The sequence below is a fragment of the Apteryx mantelli genome, chromosome Z (assembly GCF_036417845.1).
Source record: "Apteryx mantelli isolate bAptMan1 chromosome Z, bAptMan1.hap1, whole genome shotgun sequence".
Lineage (NCBI taxonomy): Eukaryota > Metazoa > Chordata > Aves > Apterygiformes > Apterygidae > Apteryx > Apteryx mantelli.
In genome coordinates, this window is record NC_090020.1 from 77,490,359 (window position 1) to 77,515,881 (window position 25,523).

General features: G+C 50.8%; 1 protein-coding gene across 1 annotated transcript; it reads right to left on the minus strand.

Annotated features, from left to right (window-relative positions):
* Positions 1–347: 347 nt before the first annotated feature.
* Positions 348–3,428, minus strand: LOC106496336 (myogenesis-regulating glycosidase-like). The gene has a single exon (XM_067315734.1). The coding sequence runs from the start codon at positions 2,715–2,717 to the stop codon at positions 621–623; it is 2,097 nt and encodes a 698-aa protein (XP_067171835.1). The 5' UTR covers positions 2,718–3,428; the 3' UTR covers positions 348–620.
* Between the last annotated feature and the right edge of the window lie 22,095 nt (positions 3,429–25,523).

The window sequence follows — 25,523 nt, forward strand, 5'->3', positions numbered from 1 at the left end:
CTACACCAGAGACATGTTTCTCCATAATTTCTCCCAGTGAAGGAGGAAAAATGGTTGTCACACTGTTACTGAGCACTAAAGCTTATTTCTGCTTGCTCAGTCCATGGGAAATGCAGACTCCCTTTGCTACTGCATCAGCATGCATCAGAAGTGCGGTCTGAAAATTTGGTCCCTCTCGCTTTAGGTTAATCACAGACTGTTTTTTTTTTCTTTTTTTTTCTTTTTTAAGTACCCTGCTCCAAGTACTTCCTTTGCTAAATAAATGAAAAGTTATAAATATCTCAGGGGATCAGCTGTACAACTGGATAACAATAGAGCCCATTCAATTGCCTTTACAAAACAAAAATGTACATGCCATTTCTTGCCGGGAAACAATTACAGGCAGAGACTATGTTTCTATATGTTGTATTTATCATACTGCCATGGCCAAGACGTCCATCCAATATATTTTAGTGACTAAGTTATTCTGCAGCCATTGTCACACAAAATAGAGGTCACAATGACTACTTCTAATTTGATACTACAGTATTTTTATTTTCAAAACTATCAAAACTCACAGTTCATTAAATATTTTGGTTCATAAATCCTTGAGCCTATTGCAAAGCTGATGGAGGAGTCTGTTATGAAACCCAGAGGAAATAGGCAACTTCGTCCAGGTCAACGGGATAGTCTGTGAGCAGCACCGGGGTCTTCTCAAACAGCTCCCCCTTGTAGCTGCGCCATTTGCCCGCCGGCAGGTAGACGTCGCGCTCCTGCTTGCCCATCTCCAGCACGGGGGCCACCATGAGGGTGTCCCCAATGAGGAACTGGGAGTCGATTTTGTGAGCAGCCTCATCGCGGGGAGAGATCCACCAGATGGGCCGGATGATGGGGTCACCCGTGTCTGTCACTTCCCCGGCCAGCTCCAGCAGCAGCGGGGCCACCAGTGACTCGTGCAGCTCCGTGAACTTCTGCGCAATCTCCACCACCTCCTTGTCGTAGAGCCAGGGTGGGATGGAGAACTGCATGGAGGGCATGAAGGCCGACAGCTCCAGCCACCGGACATAGAGCTCCCGGTCTGGGATCTCCACTGCACCCTCCGTCTTGTTGGGGAGGAAGTTTCCCCCGATCATATCCGGCAGTACGAAAGGGTAACCCAGCATGCTGATGGTGAGCACGGTGGGGATGAGGGACTTGAGGCCAAGCTCATAGCCCCACACGGAGTCACGGTCAATGATGCGGAAGAAGCAGGAGATGTTCTGGGACTGGTAGCCCACCCGTACCTCGGCCAGCTCGTAGAAGGGGATGGCCATCTCCGTGTAGCGCCTGGACCAGATGCTGGGGTCCGACAGTGGCCGGAAGGTGCTGAACTGCTTGGGCAGGTAGCTGGTCTCACCGGCATCAAACTTGAAGGACGAGATGCCGTACTTGTGGCGGAGCTGTCGCAGGTGGCTCTGGAACCAGTCCCGGGCTGCCGGGTTGGTGAAGTCCAGGATGGCCCCGATGCCGTTCCACCACTCCACCATGGCTGGCAACTGCCCTGATGCCTCCTTGATGAACAGCTGGCGCTCGATCCCCACCCCAAAATTGGAGGAATCTGTGTGTATGAAGGGATGAATCCACAGAGTCACCTTAAACCCATCCTCTCTCAGTTTTGTGAACATCTCTGTCACGTTGGGGAACTTGATTGGGTCGAAGTCAAAGTCCCCGTACGCTTGTGTGTACGTGTCATCGATTTCAATATGACTGCAGTTAAAACGGTACTTCTTAATCTTTTGTGCAAAATCCAGAACTTTATCTTGGTCAACATCATTTTTGTACAGGGCCCAGGTGGACCAGATGGGGTAGCGGAAGGCATTTTCGGAGGGGATCTTGGAGGGCTTGTTGAAGTACCGGCGCACCATGTACTTGTGGATGGAGGTGACGTCCGAGCCCACGCACACCCGGTAGCTCAGCTCGGGGAAGGGCTGCTGCCCCGGCGGGGGCTTGTAGGGAGAATCCTTGTAGCGGGCCTGGAAGAAGAGGGTGCGCTCCGTGGCGTTGAAGCCCAGGTGGAAGGGCACGGAGTCGTTGATCTTGATGGCTGCCGCTTTGGACGAGAGCCAGTAGCGCTCCAGGATGCCCCCAAAGCTGTCCCGGAAGGAGTAGACGTCGCTCGTCACGTAGGGCACGGGCTCCTGGTAGCCCGCGAGGCGGATGGGCCAGTGCTGCGTGCTCATCTCCGAGCCCCCGTACCAGTGGGCGTCCTCCCAGAACATGGTGTGCTCCACCGCCGGGCCGGCCGCAAACTCCTCCCAGCGCACGCGGTAGCACATCACCGTGTCCTTGGGCTTCACCGTCTGGATGAAGAAGTTCAGCGGCCCCCAGTCCGACCGCGTGCAGCTCAAAATCTCTCCCTCCTTGGAGCACGACTCCAGGTCGAGGCTCCCCGACCGGAAGGCCAGACGGAAAACCACCTCCCCGTTCTGGTTCTTGATGACAAACCCGTCCGGCCGCAGGTCCATCAGCTCTGTCTTCAGCCGCTCCGCCTTCCGCAGGGACACCATGTAGTAGCACCAGGCCACCACGGCGGCAATGAGGAGGATGAGGCCGAGCACGATGGCCCCGAGCATGGGCTTCAGCTCCTTGGAGGGCTTCTGCTTCACCGGGGTGAAGTTTTCGGGCAGACGGGTTTCCTTGACATTCCCCCTTTGAGCAGCTCCCCATTTTCCTACACGGTGAGTAATCTGATTTTCCATGACACCCAGGAAGTGTCACCTGGTGGTTAGAAACTTCGCTGCTTAATTTTTTTCTCCAAATGGTGAAAAGAAAAACCAAAATCCTGTAGGAAGGCAGTCACGGCCTCTTCTCCAAAGCCCAGCCTCTCACACCTGCGGTGTTGGTTTATGAAACGGAGAATTATATGCACTGAAATAAAAATTTAATCTTCTTAACAGTCTTTCCTCCTCACGTCTTTTTTGGAGCCCTGAAACCTCCCTGGCTCTGCAGCTCTGGCTTGCTTTGCTGTTTGCTATGTGCTATTACAGCCTGGTCACTGGAAGCTGAGCTGAGCTGAGCTGTTTTGGAGCTGGGCTATGCCAGGATTCCCGTGAGCTTCTCCTGGCCGCAGCCTCGCTGTGTCCCACTGAGCAAGGGCAAGGGGATGAAAGTCAGGCCAGAGTTCGGAGGAGAACGGGGGTTTCTAAGCAGGGAGAGGGGCTGGCACCGGAGCATTCGGTCTGCAAGCCGAGAGCTGCTCTGGATTTAAATGTTTTTTATGTTAAGTGTATGCCCTGCCAGATTTTTCCGACTTGTCCTCCACTTCTCTGCATCGTATCCAGACAGGGAAACGCTGTGTTGAGCTGTTTGGCTCGCACTGGCCGGTTCCCCACCACCCTCCCTCGGTGCTGCAGCAAGGGGAGCCGAGGTTTTATCTCCCTGCACTTTGCTCCTTCATCGAGCCGCAGCGGTGACGCAGGGACACGCGCGCGCCGGGGCAGGCAGCCGTCTGCGGCCGCTCCGCTTCGGGGAGGCTCGGCAGAGCCCTTCGGCTGCCTGTCAGCTGCGTGTCCGGAGCCGGTCGGCTTGGGACAGCCCATCCTATCCCGGCTACGGAGGAAGAGGCTGTTGCTCTGCATCCGATCTGGCTGCCGTTCTGCATTTGATGCGCTAATTCAGTTCCCGTAACGCGCAGGCCCCACGTCTGGCTAACGTCGGAGTCGAGAGGCTACAGAGCCGCGACCCCATGGGGCTGGGCGACGGGCTGGGGCTGGGGGGGAGGTTAAACTGCGATTGCCGCCCAGCAGGGACCATATTAAAACGAAAAACCTGATACTCCTGACAAAGGTGCGACGACGCGATCCTCATGGCGGCGGCGTCAAGGGGCGCCCAGGCAGCCGGCCCCGTGCAGCCTGCGAGCTTCGAGCACCAGCAGCAACGACGGACGAAGGCTGGCGCGGGAAACCGGGGCAGGCGGCACGGTTAAGCCCTCCTCCTCCTCGCCCTCACCGGACCGCGGGCGTCTTCAACCGAGCCTTGCGCTTCCTCTGGGTTAAAAAAGAAAAAAAAAAAAAAAAAAAAGAAATCAATGTTATCGCTCTCTTGTCAAACGTAGGCGGCGGCGGGAACCCCCAGGCTCCCCCGCGGGCAGCTTCTGCGTGAGCTGACGGGGCGGCAGCTTGCAGGAATAGCGTGCGCGGAGAGAGGACGCAAACAAGGCGGCGCGTCCCGCCGAGCCCTGCCGGGCAGTGCATGCCTCGCGGTACGTACCCGAGCCGCCGTGACATCAGGAGCTAAGTATATGGAATGATAAGCTGCCCAGGGAGCCACTAAAAATACCAGAGGTCACGGCGATTGGCATCGATCGCAACGGCTTCCCAATGACCAAAATGAGCCGCCCGCTCGTGTTTTTTAAGGAGCTCTCAGGGTGAGCAAGGCTTTGCTGCAAAAAAAAGAGCTGGAATGGATAAAAGCATTCCCGGGCGAACCTTGTTTCAGCTGTTTTGCAGCATCCGGTTGGGCGGTGGGGAGCCCTGGACGGGGGACTCGGCGTGCCGGATGCCAGGCTTAGGGAGGAGAAAAGCCGCCGCTGCATCCCCGAAGAGCCGGTGAGCCGGGGATTGCTCGTAGGTGTCGGACGGGGGAAGCGCTGGGGAGCCGGCTGGGTCACACACGCTCTCCGGGCCGCCTGCCAGCGGGGATGTGCCGGGAGCTGGCAGCCTCGCCGGTGCTGGCCGGGCTCCTGACGTGCCGCTGCGGCTCCAGCCGCTCGCGCTGTTCCCAGCGAAACCCTGGTGTTTTCGAAAAACAGCCTCTCCGGGTGGAAGAGGTTTCGGTGCGCTGGGTTTGTCCGCGGCTCGCAGCTTTCCTGCTTCGGCCGCCTGCCTTCTCTCGCCTGCCCAGCCGAACCGAAAGCACGAACGTCCTTTGAGATGAACCTCACCGTTTTCAGGAGTGGAAAAAAAAGGAGGAGAAAAGCCATAGGAAAGAGGCTTTCAGTACAAAATGTCACCATTTTCTTTTATTATTATTATTATTATTATTAAACAAAAAACCCACTGGGAAATCAGAACTCCAAAATACCTGCAGAATAAAGGCTCTGTGGAAAGTTTCCCTGCTTTCTATGCACCCCCCACCCCCACCCCGCACATGCCCACGTCGGCCCTGCCTCCTCCTCCTCCTCCTCCTCCTCCCAGCCTGAACCTCTGCGAGAGGAAGGTCCTGGGCAGGGAGGGACGGCGGGAGACGGAGCCAGAGGGAGCGTGAGCCCAGCCACGGAGAGGGATCCCTGCCCATGGGGCGCGCGCGCGGGGGGCTGCGTTGGGGACCCAACGACTGGCTCCAGCCCTTTTCCTCGTCCCCGAGCCTCACGCTCCGTCCCCTGGCAGATGGCGTCTCGGTGTCTCTTTCCCATGAATATTTAACGGGTCCTTGCGAAGGCTCTCTGCTCCGGCGCATATTGCCTGAACCCCCGCAGAGCGCATCTGCTGCAAAGCGAGGGGGGGCTGGATGCGCCCCGGGTGCCCCGGCAGCACCGCGAGGTCCCCCAGCGACGCGGGCGCTGCTGGGCTTCATCCACCGCTGTGCTTATGTGTTTTACCTATTTACAAGGGGGGGGCAGCTCTGGTGCCGGCCCCGCGCGTATTCCTGCCCCATCCGTCCCCCAGGAGATGAGCAGGCCTGGCTCCGAGCAGAGCCGGCGTTCCTCGCCCCGGGGAGCCAAGCAGCCTTCGGCACGCGCAGATTAAACATTGACCTTCGCGTGCAGAAAACGGGGCCAGGACTTTAGACTCCCTTAAACGGCTTTGCAAGGCTTGAAAGGCAGGAAGGAGGCAGCCAGCGGGAAGGGCGCGCTGTGCACCCATGCCCTTTGGCGAGCCTCCCCCAAGAGCCCCCCCCCCAGGTCAGAGCCGTCCCTAGCAGCTCTGCCGATCACCTGGCACACATGGCACGAGTTTGTTAGGTCTCAGTCCACATCCCATCTCAGGGTAAACTGGGAAAATATTGAATATGGTGTCCTGAAGCAGGGATGATATTGGCCGCCGCGCTGTGTGCTCCCGGCACCGAGTTTGGGGTGACTCCCGGTGCCTCCAGCGAGGAGAAAGGCCTGGAGCAGGCTATTGCTGGCCTCCATCCTCGGCTGCAGGGGATCTTATTACAGCAGGTGCCTGGGGTTTTCCTTACCCAGAGAATCCCACACCCTCCCTGCTGTGAGTAAAGCAGTTTCCTCCATAGGTCTTTTGGTCCTAACTGCTGTAGGAGCTGGGAGCAGAAAGTCCCGCTCGCGTCCTCGTATATGAACAAACTCCTTCTTCCCAAGCGGACAGAAGAGAAACTGCTCTTTCCACCAGCTCCGCAGCCCGCGGCCACGGCCTGGGGAAGCAGCTCCATCTGCCGAGCCGACGGCACAGGCTGGAAACTCAGGCAGCACCGCCGAGAGCCGCTGCCGCCTCCGTCGCTGCCGCTCGGGCACCTGCCGGGTGGGTGCGGAGCCCGTCGGGTCCCGCCGTGTCCAGCTCTGCCGTCGCGAGAGGCCCCCGTGAGCGAACTTGGGCTTTGGAGATGCCCTAAGCTGATGACGAGCCCAGATGAGCAGAGAGCGACGAGCAAAGCGCAGCCGGGGTGGGGAGGACGGGCTGCTTTGTGCCGCAGCCGGACTCGTGCTGAACGGGCTGGGAGAAGAGGGAGGGGGGAAAGGTGCTCTCGTTTCAGGCTGCCCCGAATTCAAGTCAGTGACCTCGTCCTGTGCTGGGTGAAGAAATAAGGGCTGGGGGTGACGTGGTCCGACGTGAGCTTTCGGCCACTTGGACACAGGCTCAGTCAGAGGCTCTGCTTGCAGGGGGAGCCCTTGGGAGCCGCCTGCCGCAACAGCGAGAGAAAGAGGCTCAACAGCTCAAAAACCTTCACAGAGGAGGGGAAAACCGCTCTCATTTGCTATTATCTTGTGAGGATGAGCCAGAGATGTAATGTGAGCATGAAGCGCTGCAGGTGAGGTCCTCGGGGATGCTTCAGACTCTCTTACTCCATGGTTTAAGCCAACCGCTAGCATCAGGGTGAAAGCTCCCGGGGCAGGTTGTCTCACATCCTCCTCCCGTGGGACTTCTCGTGGGCACCGAGGCAGCCAGCACAGGGACGAGGCTCTCGGGAAGGCTGGGGGGGGTTGGCTCCAGCCTCAGCCTGCTGCTCCTGGGTGACCCCAGGGATGGAGGGACCATACCTCTGGAGATGCTGCTTCATCCCAAACTGAGTCAGCTTCCCGGGAATGAGAGAGTTTTGAGATGTAAAAATATTTTGTTCCCTGCATCTCTTTTTGGAGATACAGGATCTTTGTCGTGGTGGTTTTCCAACACATTTGATGCCAAAGGCTTGTAAGTGATCAAAGGTTTGACTGCAGAGATGGCCAGGCACCTTGGCTTGCCTTGATATCTATTTACCCAGCTTGGAGCAGGGCAATGACAACCTGTCTTTGAAGTGGATGCGGATGGAGGAATGACTCACGTTCAGTGTCAGCCAGCAGAAGAAGGGACATGCTAGGGGCATTGCTACCTAAATTCAGCCCGCTCATAAGTAAGAGCAACTTCCCTGAGTTTATCAGAAATTTCCCAGCATGGCTGAATCTGATCCTTGCAAAAGCACTTGGAGCCAGGCACCCAGAGAGGAAACAGAAAAACTGCAGAAGGTCTGATGGCTGGAAAGAAAGCTAATGAATACTTGCGTCTCTGCCCAAAGGGGCTTGCCCATGGAGAAAGATTTCATCTCTGGAATGTTATCCTTCTGAACAAGAGGAGAGATGCAGATATTCCTGCTGGGAGGCCAGGCAGAAAGGGGAGAAGGTCTATGCCTGCTTGGGCCAGGCTGTCCTTGTTTGCTGGGACAAGTCCCCCCCATCCGGCCATGGGGCAATTTGCCATCCCTCCCCTGGGACAACGCCAGGGGCTGCAGAGCTGCGCCCAGATTTTAAACTGCGACTTAGCTCACTGACACCCGCAGGGTCATACACAGCATTGCTAGTCCCTAGGCTGGGGTGAAACCCTAACTTTGATTGCTTTTGTTTTCCTTTCCCTGAATTTCCCTCTGGTTTTAGACTGACGTAACACCGACCTCTGCTCGCTCTCCCAAGCTCCCATGCAATGCTGCTGCGTGCTGGCAAGCAATGCCTGTCCCACACCGGCTGAGGCTGCATTTTGGTGATTAGTGAACGGTCCCAGTAGTTTAAGAGCTGGGCTGACAATACCACCTACTAGTCATGAGACCTGGTACCCTAATATTTTCACTTTCGTATAATTTCAGTCTGAGCATATTCACCACGAGCTGCAAAATGAAGAGAAAAAGCAAAGTCACCATCAAACTGCTGATACAGCCAAAACCAAGGCTGTTTCAGGGGCCTGGGGTGGGCAAGGACTAGCCAAGGACTAACCAGCAGTTATGGGACTATCCTGCTCAGCATGGGAGATACCACGGCTGGAGAGCAGCTTGCCCTCGCCTATGGGCAGCCCAGGAAAAGCTGCGCAAAGGATTCGGCAAAAGTATCCCTACGTACCAGGCTAAGCCATGCCACAAACAAGTGAATGTACTGCAAAAAAATGGGCTCTAATGGCTACAGAACAATTTTATATGCAAATACTGTCCTGCATGTGTAAGAAATAAGACAGCAGTTGTGTCTGGGCTTTGTAAAAGTACGCTGGCTTTTAAAACGCAGTGGAGCAGAATGATGCTGTTCTCCACGTGAGCCTGTCGGACAGGGAGCAGAATGATACGCATTCTTGAAAACTAAAAATATCAGTAGCTGATGTTAAGCTGGTTTCTTTTGGTTTTGCTGACACTTGCACTTTCAGACCGACCACTTTTCTGCGGGGCTTAAAAATGTCATCAGTCGCTGGTTCAGGCTCTCCTCAATCCAGTGCTAGTGTGGGTGAGTTCAGTGTCAGCCTGAATGTCTTATAGCTCATTAGGAATTGCCAAAGCCAGAAAAAAATGGGATTTGCACTCAAAGGGCAAAGCCTTTTCTTACAGTGCCCTAAAATCAGCACTGCGATGAATGTGCCTGGTGTGGGTGTGTAGCTGGGAAAACATCCAGATCCAGCCCTGCAGAGCTGCCCTGGCCTTGGTTTCCTGAAACAACACCTTTAATCAGTAACTCCAGCTTGCAGTTGCCCAAATGCCACCAGAACGATCTGCCCTTGAGGCTCTGGACGTTGCGTTACGTTGCACATCCAGCTGGAGCCGATGCGTGGTCCGGAACTGGAGGGAGCATGGCATGGCAGGCAGCAAGGAGGGAAGCGGGGCTCGGCGCTTCGCAGCCATCGGCACCCTTGACACTGGTGGAGGAGGCGGCTCACCTTACCCAACGGATAAGCTGAGCTGAGCTGCAAAACTGCTTTGAGCATCAGTAACTGCTGCAGAGCCAGAGGGAGCAAAATTTTAAAGACTGAGTCCCTTTTTTCCCTATGACACTAACGTTTCTCTGTGCACAACCTCATTTGCAAAGGTTTGGGCTGCACTTTTGGACAAGGACAAACTGTGACAGCGACATCAGTGAAGGCAAAGGACTTACGTGCTCTTACAGCTGAATGACCACTGTACGACACGACAGCGTAATTCCCTACAGGAGCAACAAACACCAAAAAACTACTACATTTGCACTCAAATTCAGAAAGAAGAATTGTACAAAAAAGAGGAAGCTTGTTCAAAGGAAGGTAAAAGGGGAAGCTCAGGAAATTAAGGCCTTCCCAGAGGCTGTTCAAGGACACCACGTTGGAAGCACAGGGCCAATAAACACCATCTATAAGAAAAGTTAGAGAAAGGGCAAAGGAAGTGACAGTGACCAAACAGCAGGTGGGAGAGATTATTAGAAGCAAGAAAACACCCTTCAAAAAGCTGAAATCACACCCTGGTGAAGAAAACAGAAAGGCCCACCTACGCTGGCAGACCAACTGCAAATGCTCAACAAGGGAGGCCGATAGATTGCAGGGGAGAGGTGGGGAACACAGGCCTGTGAACCTGCAAATTAGTAGACAACGTAACAAAAACCAGGATTAGTGGGTGTTTGGATGAATATGAGCTCTTTAGGAAGAGTCAGCAGGCCTTGCCTTAAAAACCTCTTGGACTTCTTTGAAAGAGTCAGTGAGCGTGGGAATAAGGATGGTCCAGCTGAAATAGTCCACTTTGATTTCCTAAAGGCTTCTGACAGAGTCAAAGAGGCCCTGAAGGGAGCAGAGCAGACTCAGAATAAGAGAGCAGGTCCTGGCAAGGTTACATACCTGGTTAAATGATGGGAAGTGGAGAGGATGGGGAAATGGTCCGTTCTTACAGTGGAGGAGGTCACAGGCTCTGGGCTGCCCATCACTCAAGGGGAGGAGATCTGTCAAGACACTGAATAAAACACACCAGAACTGGAACATCCTGAGCTGAAAATGGCAGTAAAGGGGTAGGACAGTAGCAGCATCCGTGGTAGAAGAGCACAGTGACCTTTCCAGTGGGATATTTGCTGTAACACCCTTCGTTTGCCTGGGACACACCTCCATCCCCAGGAAGGAAACCAAGGTCTTCTTCACTGTCCTCCTCTCCTATGGGGGAGACTTGCTTGCTCAGCAAACGTGGTGGAAAGAATTTTCAGCCCTAGAAGCAAAGCAATAATGCGGAGGAGAGCTTACCTTAAGATATGTGCACTTTTTAATTAAAAATGCCTGGTATTTAGTGTGACTTGACATATTCCCATGTGGAAAAGAAACCAATAATAAAGGCAGCGCTGCAGCCAGGCAGGAGCAACCTTGCCAGGGCCAGAACTTACCCCAAGTTTCCCTTTTGTTTGGGTGTAGGATATCCCTACCACCTCTGCATCCAGCTGGGAAGAAACAGTTTTGGGTTGAAGCCGGATACCCCACCTGAGAGTAGGAAAGTTGTGAGCTGTCAGCCCAGGGCTGGGCATGGAGGATAAGGGGCTTTGGGGAACTGCACCTCTACAAGTGTCTGGTCAGAGCCATTCCTATGCTGCTGCGACATTACGCTGATGCTAATGCCGTGCTGTTTTAATTTGACAGCTCAGACCCTAAATGAAGCAGCTCCCAACTCTTTGAGTGACTCCTGGTCCCATGAACATAGCTCCAGCACAACACAGGAAAGATGATATTGGTGCCATCCAGGATTGCATCCCACAAGTAAAAGGAAACCCATCATTTTTATGTGTTTTTATGCAAAAGGCATCTCCTGGATTAAGGATCTATCCAGGTGAGGATGATCCCAGCAAGCAGGTGGGACAGCCAAATGCACGCAACCACGTGGCTGAATGAGAGCACCTCTCTGGTAAAATCATTTCTCTGGCCTCCCCTGCTGCTGTTTCGCTCGGCAGCCTTTGCCGCTGTCCCTCAGGGAGGGAAGCGTGGTTTTCCCACCATGCAGAGCACAAACTGCTACGTGAAAAGACAAACTTGCCCCGAGCGACTCAAGTGTCGGAGGGGCCCCGCAGGCAGGTCCCCTGCACCAGGCTGCTCCCGGGCCGGGTGCGATGCTCCCCCTTCTTGCCCCTTCTCCGGCTCCGACCACGGGACATGCTCTGCTTGGAAAAAATGCCCCAAGCAGCCGCTCTGCGGGGTTTCATCCCCGCACGTAGCGTGACTTAAACTCAGCTCCGCAGGGATAGTTCTCCCTAAGGAGAAAACGCATCCACGCCAGCTCCAGCCATCGCGCGGGGCACGGTTTTAGCACTCATCCCACGCCCCTCCCGGCGCTCCCGCTGCACTTTTCCTTTCCCTCCCAGGCAAGCCCGACATCCTCCTCCACCCCCGGCGCTCGCGGAGGCAGCCGGCCAGCCTTTTTAGCATTCGGCACTCATTGCTCGGGAGCAATTGCAGCTGCCGAGGAGCCAAACGCGGTGGCTGCGAGTATGTTGGTCCAGCGTTCCCCCTCATCCCGGACCGTCATCTGATTTCTCCTAAGGGATAACCGCTGGCTGGGACTGGGTCTCCAAGTGGGTCCTTTGCTGATACGCCTGGTGCCGAGTCTCCAGCGTGAAGACAAAAGAGTTTTCCCTTCCCAGCAGGATTTTCTGCTTTGAATGACAGAGAAAGGGGGAAAAGCAAACCGCCCGGCACTCCTTGCCAGCGAGACGTTTCGGAGGCTCCTTTCCCCCCGCCGTGTGCTGGGACACAATGGAGCTTTTCAAGTTGAGTCTGAGTTGCATTTGCCTCCTTCCTTGGCTTGAGGGTAAGTTTTTCTTCCTTTGTGGCAGCCAAAAAGTGGGCAGCTATCTGCCTCCTGGATTTTAACCCGTTTTCCTGCTGAAGCGGTTGTCTGACCGCAAAGCTCTGCACCCGCTCACTGTGAACCAAGCCTGCAGGTGCATTTCAAGGCAGCATTTAATAGAGGAGTGAGGGACAGGCTAGCGGGGCACCGGAGGAGCTTATCCAGGGAAACAGTGGTGTCCTCACAGCTGGTTTTAAAAAACCAGCAGCGGGTAAATAAATCTGCTCTGTGGGAGAGGCATGTGCAAAGCAGCTTCCCAGCGGCTCCTTCCCAGGCGGTCGCGGGCAGAGGTGCATGGGCGCCCAGCCTGCCGATGGTGGTGCGACCCCACCAGCAGATGCTGGAAGAGGGGTTTCTGCCGAGGGAGGGCGGTGGGAAATGGAGGACTGGACCCCTTGCTTTAATCCTGCGCCTGGCGGATGGCTTCCCCGCGTGCTTCGGACTTCCAGTGCGGAAAACGTTATCGGTAGAAGCGGGATGCGCTGGGGAGGTGTAAGCCTGCCCTATCCGTCGTGGCGGAGCAAACTTCCAAGTGGCTCATTTTAATCTTTGAGTACATTGCAGCGCTGTGTGCTGAGACAGATCAACTCCTATACTCTGGCCGTACACAGGAGGATTTTGAGTGCAAGCAGCCCTGTGTTTAATACCCATGGGTGGAAAGCAGAAGTCCTGCCTAGCACCATGGTCCTAGCACCAGCCCCGTGGTCCCACCCGTCCCATCACAGACAGCGGGCAGTATCTCTGCTTTAAAAAAGAGCAAAGCCCCCAAGATAATAAACAATTCCCTTTTTTATTTTGTTGCAATAGCTGAGATTACCGGTTCATGAAAGGGACTCGCTGAAACAGCCCCCTGAAGTGCTTCAAGGCTCATCCAGTCCCTGAAGCTGCAAGGACAGCAGATCTGCAGTTTTGCAGGTTAGCAGCTCGGAGGTTTTCAGCAAGCTCCCTAGACCAAAGGACTATACCTATTTTGGCTACACAGCTGGGATGTTTATTCCCTAAAGATAAAGCGCAGACTGGCAGCTCTGACTGTAAAGCCTTTTACTTTCCGTTCCCTGCTCCCAGCAGCCACTAAGTGCTTGTTCCCTGTTCAACTAGCCCACAGTTTGCTCTGCAGCCAGGTCAAAGGAGAGGTTTGCACTCACATAGATTTCACTTCTGCTCCTTCTAGTGTTGTTTTTCTGTGCCCCAGATCTCACTGATTGATTAAAATAAATGCAGTGAATTAGATCTCTCTTCCTAAAAGCTCCGGACTCAGTGTATGTATTTCCCTGTGCTGGTGGGAGGTGAGGATAGGTGCACATCTTGTAAAAGACCCCGTTGGCCAGGTTAGGAACTGGAGATGATGGCACCGTGGTGGGATGCCACAAGAGCAGGACAGCCATGGAGATCGTGCTCTTTCTTTTTGCTCTAATAAAGATCTTTGTCCAGTGTTAGAAAAAAGTGGCTCTTCACTGTTACCACACTAGTAAATTAAGTAGTGCCAAGGACCATTCCCCAGCAAACTTCTTTTCCTTCACAATGAAACGGCCTTGGAGCAATCGCACAATCAGCCACTGCGTTTCAGCTAGGACAGTGATAAAACCACAGCTGTTTTGCCAGAAAATAATTTATCATCTCCCCAATATCTGGCGATGCTCCAGACAAGCTGGAAGGGCAGAGAGCAAACACACGCTTTGCCCCACGGCTGACGCCCCCTCCCCAGCCCCCTCTCCCCTGTCCCGTCCTGCGGGGGGCTGCCCTGCTGCAGGCAGGACAGAAGTGTTTGCTCTTCCCAGGCCTTGGAGGGTTCAGTTTCCTGCTGGCATAAAATCCTGGAATTGCCTAAGCCGATTCTGACAGTGGTTTCTTTGGAAATCCCCAGCCAGCAGGGAGGGGACTGAGGTGCCTTCTAAAGAAGCAGTAAGGTATAATGTGCTCTGGGAACCAAGCTTCAGGCATGAGCAGGATCTGTGCATGGTCAAGCAGATAGGAGACCGCTGAAATAATACCACATGTAAGCTTAGTGTATGAGACGACCCGCCAAGGAAGCCGAATGCAGCGGACACACAGAAAGGACCTCTTGATCCTCACGCACTGAGCACAAGGCTGGCGCCGGCTCTGCTTGGCTGCCCAGCCTGGACCCCATACCCCAGGCGAGCTGCTCTCCCCCTTCCCGACCCCTTGGTCCCCACACTTCAGAGGTCACCCAAAGCATCACGCGTGGAAGAGGCAGAAATGCCAAGCACAGCTGATACTTCCCCTTCCCCTGTACACACTCCCAGCCTCCAACGATTTTCAGCTCCGGGGATTTCCTGGTGTTGGCATGTTTAACTCTTCAGTGTCTCAGCAGATCTGCTTGCTCTCCTTGTGTAGGCTCCCCTGCACGCATGCAGGTGGGAGCATCTGCGGCAGCCGGTGGCAAGGACTTCCAGGACTGCCTGTTGGGTGCAGAGCCACCTCCTCCTGCTTGTTGTGAGCCTCTCCTTGGTGCCTCGTGTCCTCTCTGGGAAGCCTCTGAGCAGTCAGTCCCTGCTCATCCTCTCCGGCTTTTGTAGACCTGCATCCCCCAGTTATCTTTTTCCCACGCCAGCGCATCCGAGGCAGAGCGATGCTTTCTGCTTTGCTCTTCTCCTAGCGACTGAGTTGCTTTTCGACGACTGCTGAGCCCTGAGCCACTGTTTTTCCGGGATAGTCTCTGACAGCCCCCAGTTCCCCTTCCTGAGATGTGATGGGCAGCTCAGAGCCAGGTGTTTGCTATGAGAGCCTGGGACTGGTTTTCCCCATGTGCATCAGGTTTGTGGTGATCTGCACTGACCTCCTCTGCACATTTATCGCCCCATCGCTCAGGCTTATGAGGCACTTCTGCAACTCTTCCCCATCCCTGCCACCCCACAGAGCACCACAGTGTCGGCCGCTCCCCCATGCGACCGCGCAGCCCTTGCCCCAGTCACTAATGAGGCAGCTGCAGAGCAGGGCCATCCCTTGGACCTCCCGCACTGCAAGAGCTGACTGGCCCCTCTCCCCTTCTGCTTTTCATCAATTACCAAGGTGTTTACCCATGCCAAAATCTTCCTTCTTTTCCTATGGTTGCTCTGCTCCCTTCAAGGCCTTTGCTGAGAGACCTGGTCAAAAGTGGACTCCCTGCCAACGAGAGCATGTCTCACAGTAACAGGGAAAGCTATGAAGTCTTGCTGGTCAACTGAAAGCAAGATATGCCTCAAGGAAACAGCAATGACCAGAAAAAAACAAAGGCCAATGTGGTTGCCAGAAGCAACATCTGGGAACAATTCCTCTCACAGAGCCATGTTACTGAAAAGTAATCTGAGTGCAGACCAAAAAGTATTTGCAATCAAGTACTTGCACTGACAAGCCTTTCACAAAGTAGTTACTGGCAGTTACCAGTAGGTTTTGTTGACTTCTCTGCAACAAATGACACAGCTTGCTGAGAGCCAATCTTCTGTCCAAAGTGATGGAAATAGTGGACCATAAAACAGCAGCAGCCAGTTGCCAGATAGCTGCTCACCCAACTCTAGTTCTGCTTATTCTGATGGACCAGATTGGTAGATGCTTGTTTGCTAAACAACAGGAACTCACCAGGCTCCATCTAACACCATATGTAGATTGGCCACATCTACTGACCTGACATGGAAATATGTGTCCACATATGTAACATCCAAGTAAGCATGGTCATAGCCTCAAGGAGGATTGGGGCAAAATAAAACTAAAGTTGATTCCGTTCAACATCCTGTTGTGCAAAGAAATACCTATTATCACCTCCTGCCATGCTGGTCTTGGGCAAAAAATCAGGCAAAATAGATATTTTCTTGGCCATGCTGGCATCCCCAGCAGTCCACTGCCTTAGGCAACTGCCTTCTTTATCCTTGCATAGGGTTGGTGCAATAGAAGCATATGTTTATCCTCAGGTTTTATTGATCAAATGTTGCAAGTGAAAGTTGATAGGCAACAGGCGTGCTCGTATGCAGTATTGCAATGCAAGCCATCCCAGGAGGACCACAGTCATGGTGGCTGTGTATTTTCCATTCTTTGACATATTTTACCTCCATCTCATGAAAAGGTGAATATAAGAGTATGTCTGCACAGTAATGATCCCAGACTTAACTAATGACAGAGGTTTCCAGAACTTCCCAAATTGCTGATTTCCACCAGGAAACTTCCTATTACTCAGAGGCCAAAAGTTCTCAAAACTTTGGGGTTGTCACCATAAGACAAACAGGAGGGACTGTGGGTGAAAAATCAATGGTGGAAATGAACATCTAATCACCAGCTCTACAAATTAACTATCTGGTTTGGCAAGTTCAGATAAAACAGGGAAAACACAAACAACGTCTGAATCCTATGTGGAAATTGCAGTGGCCTACTACTCAAATAGATAATGAAAGATAGGTCAATCTGCAGCTCTGGAGAAGAAATCCACATCATGAAACATCCCGCAATTTGCAGAGATTTCTGAGAGTCCCCTAAAGAGGAACAGTCCTGATTTGTCCTTTGTTAGTGGAAGTCATAAAGCGGAGGACAAATCTGGAAACTAATCTGCAAGGTTGATTTTCAAATTGCCATACAAAAGGAGAAAGGAGGTTCTGTTACTTTCCCCTCTTTACCACATCACAGTGCAGCTTGTTTGCTGAAGGCCCAAATTATAATTCTATCCGATAGGACAATTTTCTCAGACAAAATACTTTAAAAGCAAAACAAACTCTCCTTTTGGGATGCCTGACCCTGCTCTGCTTACTTGGCAAACAGCCTTCGACTGTTCAGACCTCTCTTTATGCCCGAATTTCAGGAAGTTCCCAAAAGTAGTTACGAGAACAACGAGCCATACTGTAAAACTATCAACTTACCAAGCTCTTCTTGAGTTGAGTTCTTAATTCATGCTTTGCTGACTGCTATGAGTCAGACCTCCACCTGCGTAAACATGCAGGATTTCAATGGACCTATGATGATTTGAACAACCTCCAGACTTAGACAGTAATTACTCACAGTTTTTTCTACACCCCAATACTATAGCAAGAAAAGGAGGCATTTCTAGAAAAGGGGGCTGGGCTCATTGTGCCTCATGCATCATGCCTGGTGCCACCATGGACGTTCAGCCGTGATACTTTTATTGGCGTGGGAGCAGGGGAAATGTAAGAGGCAAAGAGGACAAAAGGGTAAAGTCACTCTTGTGTTAGGACACAGGGAGTTTGTAGCCACCTTTGGGACTTCAGGGACCCTCACATGGCTCCACAGCTCACACCTGGAATGATGGAGGCTTTGCAGATGTCTGCACTTCGCGTGATGGCCACCACTGTGGCTGTCCCTCTTCCCCCTTCCTCCCATCTATCTCTGCGGTGGGATTGCTTCTGCACCCTGTTTTGCTGCAAAGGTGGTACAAGGCCAGCTCAGTGGCTGGAAAAGGAGAGATGGGAGAATTATACCCACCTTAGCTCCCCTTTGCCCCAGCTAAGCTCACGTGGTTGTTGCTAGGGTGACAATAAATCAAACCAAGTCAGTTTGCAAAATTTAGGAGACGGCCTTAGTAAACCTTCCACTGACATTGTGGAAGGATCCAGTTTGACGAGGAAACTGCTGAGGAAGAAATCATGTTTGGCATGTGTCCACTGTTCTGACTACCACTGCAACTTAATCACAGTCCTAAGCAGGCTTCCTCATAAACTAGAAATGCTAAACAAAAAGAGTGCCAGATTCAAAGGAGTGTTGCTTCACTGTGCACATCTGGACTTCCTGCATTCGACCAAAAGCATCTGCTTGGCACAAACCTCTCATGACAGCAAGTGTCTTTCCATCTGCTTTTAAATTCCTTATCCCATGGCCCTGGGCTGGTCCCCTGTGCAGAGAGGGGCTTGCTGCCTGCTTGTTGCAATGGCCACTGGATGGAAGGAGATCTTTTTAGTCCAACGAGCACAGATTGCCTTCCTAAGAAGCAGTTATTGCTGGACAGCATTCAGAGTTGCTCCTGCTCTCTAACTTAAGGCTTTGTTTGTCCATAACTGACAGGGTCTCAGACTGCTCACTTGAGTTAAATTAAATGCAATGTCCTATGAGTGATCTTACTGGAGCAACATATTGCACCGAGTTCCCTCTGCACAGGGAATCCTCCTACTTTAATTGGACAGCTTCTCTCCTTCTGCCCCAACATCTCCTAGTTTCTATCTGGTCCTGACCCTCTGCAGGAGGTGAAAACACCCTGCCAGACCCCTGGGTGCACAGAAACGACTTCCTCCTGTTCAGAAGAAACATTTGGCTGCATTTTTGCTCATAGAGGGATATGGTAACTTCAAGCCATTGCAGAAAATTGCTCCTGCTGCTACAGTTAGTCACATAAAATTCCCTTCTGCTTCATCCAACATCTTTCTAGACTGCCTGATGTTGTAGATGTGCATGTAAATCACTAGGAAAGCCCCACTCTAAATTTAGTCCTGAATGTGAATCCTGCTGAGGGATTTGGAAAGAAAAGGGTGGTAGCTCTGCAATACTAGTAATGAGAACAGGAGGGTGGATGCGGTTAAATGCTGTGTTTGCCTGAAAGGAAGAGGGTCAGATCATCCATAGCAAAATAGGTAGCAGTGTCTTCCACATCGCCCTAATGTCCAAGCAGCTGGAGATGGCATTCCCCAGATTCTCCAGTTTACTTCTTTCGGGCTGGGGCCATTTCTGATATGAGTTGGACTCTCTCATGGCTGCTGTTAGAGCCAGGACAGAGATCAAAATTGCTGGCAGGGTCACTTAAAAGGACAGGAGCCTTCCAAACCCTCTTCCCACCCGATGCTCCTTGAACTGCAGCTGTAGCCCAACCTGACAGGAGACACCTATAGCCTGGGAGATCTGATATCCAAGGGTGAGCTTTGCAAGGAGGCAAACATATGTAATGTTTACCAGAATGGTGTGGGTCATTCTCCTCCATAGAGAAGCTATGAGTCTACTGCAGCTGCAGACAGCGAATCTGGATTAACCTGAACAAGCAGCTCTTCAGCTTGTCTTGATAACCCAGGGTATGATATTGCTGGTTCAGAGGTTTCCCTGCTGTGGTGCATGTATCACTAGTGCTATTCTCATTTGGGGTGGAAGCAGCAGAGACAGCTTGGAGACATTTCTCTGAGCTGCTCTTATTGCTGCCCAGGAGCTCATGAGGATCTGCTGGAGATCCTGGCTCTGACACCTGCTCCCAGCTCCACAGCAGTGGGAAATCAGCCCCTGCACATCTGCCTCCAGAAGCATGAGCAGGGCCAAGGCAAGATGGTACCGAGAAGGGGGCTGCTGCTGAGGCACGTGCTCTGGGCAAGTGAGGGGATGGGATTGGGAATCCAGTGGGGAAGGGAAAAATGGAAGAACAGGGAGTGTAAAAGGGGCATGGCGGAGAGCCCCAGGCTTGGAGTGCAGGGTAGGAAGGTCAGGTTATATGGACCATGGCCTCCCTGCAGGCAATGTGCAAGACAAGGGTGGAGGCAGGCAAGGGCATGTAAGCGGTTGGTGGGAGGATTTAGAAAGAAGGGAGAGTCGAGGCAGAGGAACGCAGAGCAAGAAGCTGCCAGGACAATGGCATCCAAGAACCACCTTTGGGAGCTCTCCTGGGTTCAGGAGATCCCCCACGAAGCAATCTGTCTGGGAGGTGCCCTAGCTGCCCCGGATGGGCACCTGCCTTTGAGCACAGGTAGAGGCAGGAAAGGGTAAATCCCTGACTGTGACTCAGCAGTCATGTTCACTCTGCAGAAAAAAAAGCCACTTGGCAAGAGACATTGAGCTAATTATTTTGTGAAGACCTGGGGGGAGGGCAAAAGATGCCAAAGCCAACAGTGAGGTTCCTGGGTGACGTGTTTTGGGAACCTGTACTCGCTCAGCTCTGACTTACCCCTTCCTTCTGCAGAGCCTTTAAAGGGAGCGACCCAACCCCAAACAGCTCGCCAAATGGCCTTGACCAAGTCATCACAGGCACTGCTTAGAAACGGCAGAAACATTCCCAGCCGGACTGGGCTTACTGGTAACCAAGGCTTTCCTGGTGACATTACCTTAATTAGGAACGTTGCATGAGTTCTGCTCCTAATCCTGCAAGGAACAGCATGTCCCAGGGGTGCTCATGCCACAGACAGGCAGGGGACTATATTTGCTTGTTTTCCTTTCTCATAACCAGACAGAGTGGCAGCATCATAGGACAAGCCAGCTGGCATCAAGGGCCTTTGCTAGAAATTATTTATTTTGTTCCTAAAAATACGAGGAGGCCAAACTGTTCAGCATGTGCAGCTAAAAGCAGTCATCTATTCAGGCTCTGAGGGTAAGGCTGGCATTTTTCAGAGACGCTGAGCCCACATCCACAAGCCTACAGTGGGTTTTCTTTCCACCTCACTCTCTTATACGAAGTTGGATACCATGCTCTGCTTGCTCCAGGTTAATATTTCCCAAATGTTAGGGCTGACGGCCATATTTGCAGGGGTACTGAGCGTTGGCACCGGGGATGCTTGGCAGTGCTGGGAAGAAAGGTCCTTTAGCTTCATGAATATGGATTCTCGGTGCCTGATGTGTATCCCAAGGTACCTCTGCCTCGGCTTTCTTTGTGGCTGTACCCACCTATGGCTGCGTGGGGCATGCACAGTGGTTGCTGTCAGTTATCTGTATCTACGCCTAACTGACCCATTTAGATAGTAACCTCTCAATCTCGAGAGAGCAATAATGTACGGGTCGGGGATGGTGAATTCGTATCACAGACACAGGCTCGCGTCTTGGCAAGTGGCGCACAAGACAACGGCATCACCGGGAAATTCCCCCCGTTGACAGCAGGCCTTACGCACAGATCAACGTCACAAGAGCAGTCAGTAGGGAAGAGACTGGGCTAAAAGCTCAGAGGTGGAGGGTTATAGCCCCAGCTTTGCTGCCAGCCTCCCGCGTAACGTTGAACCAAGCAAAGTTTAGCTAGACCTCTGCTTCCAATCCTTAAAACGGTGGTTATACTTCCGGACCTGCCACACGGTGTGAAGATAAAATTCTATTAATAATTTGGTGTCACATGCTACTGAGGAGTGATACAAATCTCAAAGAAAAGCACTTGTGTTGCAGTGTTGAGCTTCCTCAGCTCACAGGGATTTCCATCACAGAGAGGCTGCTTTGGATTTTCGGTGGGATGAATCTCTAAAAACTGAGACCTGCATAAAACCAAGAAGCCTAGTAGAAAGGGGCAGCCCGAAAGGGTAAAATGCTCGCAGGTAACATGTGGATGTGCAATGATTGCAGGTAACACGCAGGCGATATAGGGACTCTTTAAGGAGGAACATGTAACACCACAGACTATACACAGAGAGCAAAACACAAGCTTGGCCACTGCATTAAAGAGTAGAGCTCTTCAAAATTAAAAAAAAAAAAATTCCAAAATGAACAGTCATGTCCAAGCACAGAAAAGAAAAAGCAGCATAAATTCTGACATGTTTAATGTTGACCCAAATTAAAGCATCCGAAAAAACAATTGTGGAGAAGCAAGTTAGAGGAAGCATAAAAACATACTAATAGAAATATTTTAAAGTTAAAGGAAATTAAATATGACATTTTTTGAACTTCTAAGAGAAATGTAAGCTATTGCTTAAAGTGGTTTCAGCACCAAAAAAAAAAAAAAAAAAAGAAAAGAAGGATTATGGCAACTATGTCAATCTTTCAAAGGGATCCTTGCAAAATCTGGGGAAATACAGGTCACTAAATTTGATTTTGGCATCAAGCAAGTCAATAGAAACTACAACAGAAAACAAAATTAGCAGATGTACAGCTTTTGTAGAGGGAACACCAGACTCATCTGTAATGGCATAAATCAGTTCATATATGTGGTGAGCTGATCTGGATCTTGTGCTTGGATTTGCAGAAGGCTTTTGATAAGATTCATCCACCACAGCCCTTAATATCAGTTCTCATGGAATAAGAGAGAGATTTCTCCTGTGGGCAGATAAGTGGTTAAAGATGAAAAACAAAGAGATGGAATAAATAGACAACGGTCAAAACAGCAGAAAGGTATCAGCAGGTGCCTATGAAGATCGGTGCTACTTGACAGTGATCTTGAAAAAAGGTGTGAACAATGAAGTATGAAAGCTTGCTCATGGCACAAAATCATTCAGAACAATCAAAACAAAAGTTGACTGTGCAGAGCTGCAGAAGGAGCTCATGACACTAATTGAGCACTAAAATGGTTAATGAACTTCTGTGGTGAAAAATACAATGTAATGTACATAGGAAAAACACTTCTAACCATAAATACCCAGGGATGCTCTCTTAACCAACTCATACTGCTTAGGAAGGAGGTCTGGGAGTCCTTGTGGATAACTGTCTTGAGTGAGCTCTTTCCTTGCCTGATTTTTATCTTCTTCCCTTACATATTTGCTAATGTCCAGTACTGGAGATAGGATATTGGGCTCAGCAGGTATTTTGTCTGACTCAGTATAGTTCTCCTGTTCCTTATGTTTCTTATGTTTTTATGCAGTGCTCAATTAATTACTTCTGAAATGTATGTCACCCAATTAAGATGAAGCAAAGTGTTTCTGCAAATCCTGGATTCTGGGTCCTAAAAAAGAAAAAATTAGGCAGGAGGGCTACGAAATTGTATTTGTGCCTTTGGATTATTTAGAGATTATGTGAGATTATGTAGGAGAAGAGACAATTTTCCTGTTTGTGGAACTGGGCAGTAACACAGCTTTGGGACAGAAACTCTGTCCTAAAGTGCATTAAGCATCAATTCATACAGCTTTTACTACGTGGTAAAGAGGACTGGACTCACAAGCTGCTCACAGATCCCGCAGAAATTTTGTTTCTGGCACACAGGCTTGGCAGCAATTGCCTGGGCCATCAGATCCACAGGTCCACGTAGCACAGTATCCCTGCACTGACACATCCATCCTCACCTCATCTCCATCCAGCATAGGAGTTGCACCGTGAATTCTCATCTAACAGCCACCAGGCACTATTAGTCTAGCAGACCCCTAGGATTTCCTGAGAGAAAACATGGGAGCTCTTTTAAGCTATTGTTCGTATCCTGGCTTCTGTTTACACTATCATTAGTTTCTTCGGGTACCGAGCCAAATATACGCTGCCAGGGGAAAGTATTGTTCTTTGCTTTGGGAGGGGAAATTCTGCAGAAATAGATGTTTAGATAAGCATCACTGTTCTTGTCTAACGTCGTTTTTCAGGCTTCTCTTACTCACTGCACTCGACATGGTATGCTGATGGTGATCTTCAAAATGTGACTCTTGAGGAAAAGAGGAAAGAATTTCACTACAACAGATGAAAATTGTCATGTTTTAACCGTAATTAAAACTGGAAGGTTTCTCAGAATATGGTAGAAACTTGAATCATTTATTTCCATTCCTCTGTGTTTAAATTAGGCACAAAATATACAACAGATGCTACGTCTCTGTCAATGACATATGGTTTAGCATTTAATATTTTGTTCAGGATGTTCACAGGCCACACCCGTTGATTTTGCAAAGAAAATGGATGCAGTTTTCCAGCTAACAGGATGATATCCATCCCAAGTCCTCAAAGGCTCAGATGGGCCCCATTGCTATCCAAAGCAACAAGCAATTAAGAAATTGCTTCAAACTGTGCGTCCGTTGTGGGATGAGTATAGGGTCTCTCTCACAAGGGATTCCTTAAATATGATACCTTCATGTCTACAGGGTACAGACCACGGTCAGATGTACTAAATCCAAGTTTACTTCAATAGTTATGCAAGTCAAATCAGTCAAGTACTTCCAGACTTTTGAAGGAGTATGGTTTTATCCCTAATGTTGCTGTAACATCACAAGAAGACACCTAATGTAAACAGTAGCCTAAGGTGGCCTACTTGGTGACCTAGATAAGCATTTGGGGATTTCAAGAATTTCAATTATTTTTCATAAGAAAGATTTGATCCAGATTGCGGTTGGGGGGGAACAAACCATCCAATTATTTTGGAGGGAGGGAAGGATGAGTACTTATTTAAAGCTTTAGCTAGTTGAAATATTGTATTAAATACTATAGACAGAAATATCACGAAAGTACAGTCTTCCACAGACAGTGAATTTTTCCCCATTAGTCATATGAGTTAGTTAGTCATAGCTATTTCTCTCTAGTATTGTTCCTGGTATTTGTACACTATGTATTATAAAAAGATGCAATTCTGGGAAATTGGGAGGATGTGGGAAATGCTGCCTAGGCATGATCCCACAAAGGACTGGTGGGATAAGTCTCCCCTTCCCCTGGGCATTTACAATATCTTGGGCTCAGAAGATGTGTTTGCCTTAGACATGTACAGTACTAAACTGTGCTCTGATTGCACCGTAGTATCAGAGGGACAAGGCTTCCTCATAAAGAACACCCGGCTGGAAAAGTGCATTCACGTCTTCCACCACGAGACTGACGGCATTGGCCTGACCGACTGCAAGATGCACTCCCAGCAGCAGCAGTGGAGCTGGGACCCCGCCACCAGGACCATCGTCAGCCTTAAAACAAAGCAGTGCTTGTCAGCCCACAAGACACGCGAGTATGCGCTGGCCAAGCTGGAGCCCTGTGGGGACTGGGAACGCCAAGCGTGGGCCTGCAGCAAGAAGGGACATTTGACTTTACAAAGCCTGGGCTTCCATCTCAGCACCAAGGAAGGAGGCCACAAGGTCTTTGTCTCAAAGGAGAAGGACAAGTTCAGTAAGTGGGAGACTTTAGCGGATGAAACCATCTGTGCTGCTGCCCGGACAGCAGCTCTGAGGCCTGGTGAACCAACGCAAGAAGCTGTAGACAGACTGGTCTGGATATATGAAAGTAAGATGAGGTAGATTTAGCAACTGATAACATCTAACCTTAGGTGTCATCATCATCTAGAAGCCACCTAACACCAGGCTTGCTTTCATCATCCTAACTCATGATCACTTTGGCCAAGTCTGGAGAGATACTGAATGGCTCAAAGCCAGCCTGACTACACTTCTGTACCACCAGTTTCCGGTAGTTGCTGTTCAGTGTTTTGCAGAAAGCATGCAGCATCTTACTGGGTCAGGCTTCTAAAACTCAGCCGCGAGTCTGATGATAGGCAAAACTCACATATTTTGGAAAGCTGGTCTGAATCAGTGCCCAAAGCTAAGAATTGTTTGAATTGCTTGAGAGTCCTAACTCCAAAACAGCCAAGGTGGAAGTCTCATGGTTAGGCATCTAGACTTTGAAGGGGCCTTTTCATACTTTGTGCCTCTGGATGTTATTCAAAGAAACAAGAAAACTACAGGCAGCTGAGAACCTTTTTAAAATTAATATGAATTATTGAGGAGCTGCCATATTGAAATGAGAAATTCTTGCTTCAGTTTGAGCAACATATTAGAGTTATCTCCTACCAGATC

Coding starts and splice junctions, on each gene's coding strand:
- LOC106496336 (XM_067315734.1), bottom strand. CDS start 2,717: ATGGAAAATCAGATTACTCACCGTGTAGGAAAATGGGGAGCTGCTCAA.